General features: G+C 42.9%; 1 protein-coding gene and 1 long non-coding RNA gene across 4 annotated transcripts; one reads left to right on the forward strand and one right to left on the reverse strand.

The window, feature by feature from the left end:
• Nucleotides 1-89: 89 nt before the first annotated feature.
• Nucleotides 90-3,509, reverse strand: LOC116802139. Of its 2 annotated transcripts, none has more exons than XR_004362508.1 (3): nt 3,423-3,509; nt 479-1,498; nt 90-345 (listed from the first exon to the last, which is right to left on the reverse strand). It is a non-coding gene; the product is annotated as an uncharacterized LOC116802139 (long non-coding RNA). The 2 variants fall into 2 exon arrangements; XR_004362509.1 differs by lacking the exon at nt 3,423-3,509 and having other exon boundaries at nt 479-598; nt 648-1,791.
• LOC6618960 (facilitated trehalose transporter Tret1) lies at nt 2,482-5,648 on the forward strand. 2 transcript variants are annotated; one of them, XM_002043169.2, is made up of 3 exons: nt 2,482-3,252; nt 3,447-3,950; nt 4,442-5,648. In XM_002043169.2, the coding sequence occupies exons 1-3, from the start codon at nt 2,985-2,987 to the stop codon at nt 5,242-5,244; spliced, it is 1,575 nt and encodes a 524-aa protein (XP_002043205.2). In that variant the 5' UTR covers nt 2,482-2,984; the 3' UTR covers nt 5,245-5,648. The 2 variants fall into 2 exon arrangements, with proteins under 2 accessions (XP_002043205.2, XP_032581303.1); XM_032725412.1 differs by lacking the exon at nt 2,482-3,252 and having other exon boundaries at nt 3,489-3,571; nt 3,640-3,950.
• The last annotated feature ends 1,593 nt before the right edge of the window (nt 5,649-7,241 follow it).

The following is a 7,241-nucleotide window of genomic DNA, read 5'->3' on the forward strand; positions in this document are numbered from 1 at the left end:
TACTTTTATAACAATTTCGTTAAAATGTTCTTTTTGCTGAATTAATAAGACACATTAGAGTATTTAGACATTTTTTATTAATTTGGGACATCATTTATTACACTATAAAAAATAGAAATAATTTTTGTTGCGTGTCCTCAAAAACAAAGCATAAATATGCTTTTTAAATTAAGTTTTTAAGCGGAGAAAAAAAAAGTTTGCTAAAGTACTTTTTAGTTTAGTAGTTGGTGGGCATGGAGGCTTTTGAGTTATGCTGACGTAGGAACAGTCCTCAGATAACCAGTTTTGATCCGTTTACAGTGGTATTTCGTTTATTGATTTTTGAACCTTTCAGCGGAAATATGACTGAAATCGAATCAAAGCAGTGACAATTGTAATTAATAATCGCATAACAAAATATAGTTTAATGAGAAATAATAAATATTTTTAAAGCTAAATTACCAAAAAAAATATGGGAATACAAAGTACACAGAGTTACCTTGAGAACTTTGTTGCTGGAGGCTATCGGTCAAATGGGTATTTCCCTTCTACGTAGCGCCATTATCCGATTTTAAAATATATATATGTTCGCCGGTCTGGGATTCTTATCTGATGAACACTGTATATATTTCTTGAAAGGTGTTTTTTTTTTTGGCAGACAAACTCACGTTTTCGTTCTTACTGTTTTATCAGCCGTCTGGCAAGGCATTTACATATAATCGAACGATTCAGTGTGTTTGTGCTTTTTTTTATATGGTTTTTGATTATTTTTTCGTTTTGGCATTTGCCGAGACACCGGAGAGTAATTAATACAGAATTACAAGCTGAAACTGATTGATTGAGTTGGGAAGGGAGCAGAAAGCACAATGGGGAAAGCCCTGGTGAAAGGTGGTACTTAGCAGGAAACCAGAAATTTGCCTACAGCCACCATAAATCAGATTCAATTTAAATTATCTGGACACTGGTTGCCGGCCATAAATAACTTATCGTTTCACTTGGCCAGACAACGTTTTTTGTGTTTTGTAGTCCCAGGGCCTTTGCCTAAATTGCTTGATTTACCTAAATATTAAGCCATAAATATTTGAACTTGTCAAATTGGCCCGCAATCAGTATTTAAATATTTGCCGTCATTATCTTGATTACACTGCTTGTTGTGGTCATAAAAACAGTTGCCACATTTCGTGGCTCGGATTTCGTTAATTAAAGTAGCCGCTCGGGCATTATTCATTTCGAAACGATCTGGCCGCGTGGCAGCGGCGTGCATCGCCCTATTGATAAGTCCGGGGGTCCAAAAAGCAACAGAAAATGTAGAATGAGCGCCGGGCATTAACATTCCGCTCGATATCGCATAATTTATGCACCTCTTCCGCAGCAAAGGTGGCCAAAGGGAGAGACAGGTGAGCGGAGAGGGCTGATAAGCTTCTGGTCTCTCTTTTGCTTTTTGGCCATTGGCTTCTGGCTTTTGGCCAACTGCAGCCGCAGTATTCGCACCGATTCCGATGACTACGAGTACGATGTGCTTCGTAAACAGAAGAAAACAAAAAAAAAAGCTGCAATTAACGAAACATTTGTGTTTACCTTATAAAGATACCCTAACGCAGCAAAGGGTCCACTTCACTTGTAATGCAACTTCTTCTTTTTTTATCATAATTTATTGGCTTTGACTTTCTACAATAATGACAATGTATGACTTGTAATATGATACATCAACATAAATAGACATGATATATCCATTTATATTGATTTCTACACGATTATATATTTAAGAAATATATTTTTAAACATTGTTATCATTTTAGAATCTACGAAAATGTAAAGTACATGCAATAACCGAACGTCTGCGAAATTAATTGGTAACAAAATACTGAGTATTAGGTGCAGAAATAAAGAGCTTCTTTTAAAAGTCCCCCGATTTCGCTTAGGTCCGAAACGTGATTGGCGATTTTGGCCAGATTAGTGGAGTCATAAATAAGCAAATTAAATTGTTTACGCTTTTGTTCTCTGCTCAACATGCCTTGCATGCTGGGGGATTCCGAATCAGGGTATTTCGGTGGCCAACCAATGACAGATTTTACTCTTCATTTCGGTTTTTATATAGCATTCAGCAGACGTTCACCCGCCCCCCTTTAACCTTTCCTTCCGTTGTGACAATGTCAAGTTCGTTGCCAATGTCGTTCGATTCGGAGAGCAAAACGCGAGAGCGATACAGATAATGGGGATTTTTCGGGGGGCTTAGGCGCCTCGGGGGCTTTGGAGGGCATCGGGGGGCGCGGTGGTGTGAGGAGGGGGGTCAGCGAGGGTGTCGCCGGATCGATTAGACAGCTAATTGCGTTCAAAACGCCGCTCACAGCGTGCCTGCGGTGGCGTATACGTAATCACCGAATTCGCCTAATCGCGTATACGCCGCGTATTCGTATTAAATGCAAACAATAATTTTTTTTTTAATTTGCAAATTATGGGGCGCAGAAAGCGCAGCAGCATAGCATCCATTTCAGTCGCCCAGCGAACGCCGAACGCAACGGACGTGTTTTATTCTCCGTCCGCAGTCTGTCCCATCGAAACGGAAAGCGGTAGCAAACAAAATATTAAGGAATGGATTTTTGCGAATTTGGTAAACGTAGCTCGAGTACGGATAACACAAAACTCTCGGCCGTTCGAAACTGATAAGTGCAACTTGTGAAATTGATACTGGAGCGTGAGCCCTTGATTGAAATGCGCGGAAGTTTCCACTTGTCGAACAGTCGGAGCTATCAGAGCCACAGGCCCAGCCAAACCCACAGGTGCCCCACTAGTCGACGACGTCGCCACTGTAGCTAATTGTGAGCCATTAATTGATTGGCAGCGAACAGGGCACCATCAGCTCCACCGACCAGACACGCCCCCTTTTGTTTTCGAAAAGGCATCACAACCACCTCTCCAACCGCCCCCGCAAAGCCAATAGAATAGAAGGCCAATAAAATATATAAAGAAAAAGAGCAACACCCGCTTGCACACTCTCACGCAAAATGAAGGGACAGCAGGAGGAGCAGCTGGTGCCGCCGCCGGCCTACAAGCCCACAGTCGCCAAGGACACGGCGAAGGACTCCCGCGCGAAGGAGAAGCCCCTCGGCGAGGGTCGCCTGGCCGTGCTGCGGCAGGAACTGATGGTCTTCCTGGGCAACAGCGGCGTCGTCGGCTGCGGAATGGTTGTCAGCATGCCGGCCGTTACTCTCAACCAGCTGCACGACGAAACGCAGCCCTTTTGGCTCAACAAGGATGAGTCGAGTTGGTTTGGTAAGCATAGATACTATCACACAGCCCAGCGAACAAATGGGAGTTTTTTAAAGTTAAAAGTTAACTAAAAGATATAGCTATTTGTTCATCGCTCTTTGAGATTAAGAATTGATTGAGATCAATAGTTGTTCATAAATATATTCATATAGTAATAAAACAAACGCACTAACCTTTCATTTTATCCTTGTGTCTAGCCTCCATTCAGAACATGGCGTGTCCTTTGGGTGGACTTCTGGTCAGCTACTTCCTGGACAGGATTGGCCGCAAACACACCATCCTGCTGACCAATCTGATAGGACTGATTGGCTGGATCCTGTTGGTAACCAGTTTCATGCACTCCGATCGCGACATGATCTACTATCAAATGCTGTTGGGTCGTTGTTTTAGCGGTATCATGATCGGCATGTTCGTATCGCCAGTGGGTGTCTACTCCGCCGAGATTAGTTTACCCAAGATACGCGGTCGCCTGATCCTGGGCACCTCGCTGGGATTGGCCAGCGGCATTCTGCTGATGTACTGCCTCGGCTACTTCCTTCGTCACAACATCCAACTGATCTTCGGCATCAGTTGCTGCTACCAACTGGCGGCCACACTGCTCGTCTTCCCCATGCCGGAATCGCCCATCTGGCTGCTCACTCGAGGGAAGGAGGAGCGGGCCAGGAAATCCCTCAGATACTTCCGTGGACTGCCCAAAAAAGGTGAGTCCTTAACCGAAAGGCTAAGAGGAACCAGGGAATACTTAACCTTTGGATCCTATGGGAAATTTGATTAAATACACTTAATCACTGACTAACACAATACAAAATAATCACACAATCTGGTCAGCAATTTAAGACTATTAGTGAATTAAATTGAGTGAGTGGGTGGCTGAAAAGTCAGATTCTATGGAGCTAATGTAAACATTGACCTTTATGGCATGTCAAGTAAAAAAAATAAGTTGGTAGTATTTCATGCGAAATTATTTATTGAGACCTTTAGGTTCAGTCAACAAAATGGCAAGGCAATGAAAGTAATTATATTAAAAAATTAAATTGGCTTCATCGTAATTATCTGAGTAGCATTGAAAGCCTTAATTTCGACTGCTGATTTATTAATATTAGATTTGATCAATTAAGTTTCTATAAGTCTGGTCTAAGCATTTTTATTTCCTTTTTTCTCACACTTATGTTTTATTTAAATCCCTTTTCAGAGGTGGACTACGTACCAGAATTCGAGGCGGAGCTGGCGCACATGAAGGAGTTGGCGAATGCGAGCAACACCACCGCCGCCGGCGAGTCCCTCAGCCAGATGATCCATCGTCCAGAGGTCTACAAGCCCGTCCTGATGATGACCACGTTCTTTGGATTCCAACAGGCGTGCGGCGTGGTGGTGATCATCGTCTACGCCGTCCAGATTGCCCAGCAGGCGGGAGTTACCATCGATCCCGTGCTGGTGGCCGTAATGCTGGGCGTGGCCAGGATAATCACCACGCTATTCATGAGCGGCATCTTCGAGAAGTGGGGCCGCAAGCCGTCTGGGATCTTCTCGGCCACCGGAATGGGCGCCTGCATGCTGCTCCTGGCTGGTGGGAACTGGTTTCCGGACACACTGGGCACCTTGCACTGGCTACCGGTGGCCTGTATTGTCGCCCACATCGTATTCTCCACGATGGGCATGCTGACGCTGCCCTTCTTCATGATCTCCGAGGTTTTCCCGCAGCGGGCGAGAGGCAGTGCCTCCGGGATAGCCATCTTCTTCGGCATGATTCTGTCCTTCATAATGCTGAAGATATACCCGAATATGGAGTCCGCTTTGGGCACAGCCAATCTATTTGCCTTCTATGCGGGAATATCCTTCCTGGCGGCCGTCTTTATCGGCGCCTTTGTCCCGGAGACGAGGGGCAGGACTCTCGAGGAGCTGGAGGAGCGCTGGCAGACCGGCAAGTTCTCACGCCGCCTCACAATCGTCAATCTGAAGGATGTGGAGCTGCACGAAGTGTTCCTAAAGAAATAGAAACATCAGGATGATTAGATAAGATGAAACATACAAGAAGTGGACAAATTCTGGGGACCATAGTAAAGTAACGAGTTCCATTGACATTTTCAAAAGAAATGTTACAAATAATACAAATGTGCTTGTGGAACACGCATTTCCATATAGAAATAGGGTCGGGTTTTTCAATCTGTGATGTGTTAAGTACTTAGCCTTGGCAGCCATGGAATGCGGCAATTTGATAATCAATAAAAACCATTTACCAAATGATGCAGTGCATATTGGTGAGGCGACAAAGAAGCTTCTGACATCTATATATACACATTTTTTTTTGTTTTTTTTTTTTATATTTCTTACATTTACGCCTTGTATTATTAATAAAAAAGAAAAAAAAACTTGCTAAATGCAGCATACATGCCAACACATATGAAATACTTTTTAATCAATTCCGGTTCGCAGCAGTATATTGTTTTTCATTCGGGAAAGACTCGAATGATCGGAAATTGTTGTCACTACAACTGAGATGTTTGATTACTGGCAAATAAATCAGCAAAATTGATTTGCAATCGAAGCGTCTGAAATAGATAACGCTTTTCAAATGTTATGACTGCAAGCGAATCGCGCATGCAAATCTAAAACGTCTGGTTTGAATGAAAGCTGTTTGTAATAATTATAATAATACTTCATTCAAAAAAGGAACCCAAAACTCAACTCAAGTAATGAGATCAGGGCTAAAACTGTACAAATAACCTTGAAAAAGTTATAATTCCAAGGTGACTTGGTTGCCCTTTGTCCAACCACCTACTGCGCGGATTCTCCAGAGCGTTTGACACGTGCCCACTTTCCAGGTGCGAATCATGCAATTGCCAATGTAATCCAGAGCCCAACCCTCAAGAGATTCAGCCTTCGGCTTGTCCATGCGGGAATCCAAACAATGACTGGCCCGCAAGTCGGTTAATGCTAATGCTTATCGGCACTCGATTGAAGCACCTCATATGCACACGACAATATAGATCGATCACCGACCGACCGCCCATCTGCGGTGCCTGTGCGTTCGTGACACGATCGTGACGGATCACGAGGCGAAGGATCGAGAGTGGAGTGAATATAGTGGCTCTTATCGGGCCCGATTGCGTGCTCTGACGTAATTCCGGAACACTAATTGGACGCGCTGCTCAAACGTGTTGTGGCTATCAGCGCCTAACGATCCGGGAAAAGGAAAAAATCACATCGAGCGGTTTGTTTACCGCTCGGAATGATATCAAAGTATACCTAGTATTCGTTGGCATGCTCGATACACTTCGTAATTCCCAGCAAATTGGAATTATTGGACTGGCACTTAGCGGGACTTTTAATATGTTTTCCTTTTATTTAAATTTCGCGTTCTTACCACTTGAGATATACAGATTGGCGATGATATGACTCCTTGGGTAGTGCAGTCTCGAGCAAAGTACATGGGAAAACGGTTGACTGGTTACAGAGTAAGTCACTCAATTGATCTGGGATCGAACACTAATGATAAGTGTGTTACATTCAATTACGTGTGACCGATAAGGAGTTCGGTGCTACGAGTATTATTTTAAATTCCAATTTCAATGTTATACTAACGGTCAAACCACTAATCAAATATCTTCGTTGTAGTTCTCACTTGCGCCTTTCGACTTTTCAAGTGCCAACCTTGGTTTTGTCAAAATAGTAGATAGTGCCGAGTAGAACTAAGCTAGAACTAAGCTGATTGTGGCTTCTTTCAACTGGGAAACGATTAAAAAAAAACGAAGAACAAAGCAAAAACTGGTGTGTTTGGCCATACCTGCCTATAAAATAATCCAAAAATGGAATGTAACACCTCGATGAGTTTGTTATTTTAATACAAATCGATTGGCATTCAAAATTTTTGTTTTTAATTTTTGGCCAGTTTTTGAAGATTTTACAAAATTGCAAAAAATGAGAAAAATTACCAAAAAATTCCTTTTCCTAAGTACGTCAATAAATGTTGGGGCTGGTTAGCATTGGTAATA

Source organism: Drosophila sechellia, chromosome X (assembly GCF_004382195.2).
Source record: "Drosophila sechellia strain sech25 chromosome X, ASM438219v1, whole genome shotgun sequence".
NCBI classification, from domain to species: domain Eukaryota; kingdom Metazoa; phylum Arthropoda; class Insecta; order Diptera; family Drosophilidae; genus Drosophila; species Drosophila sechellia.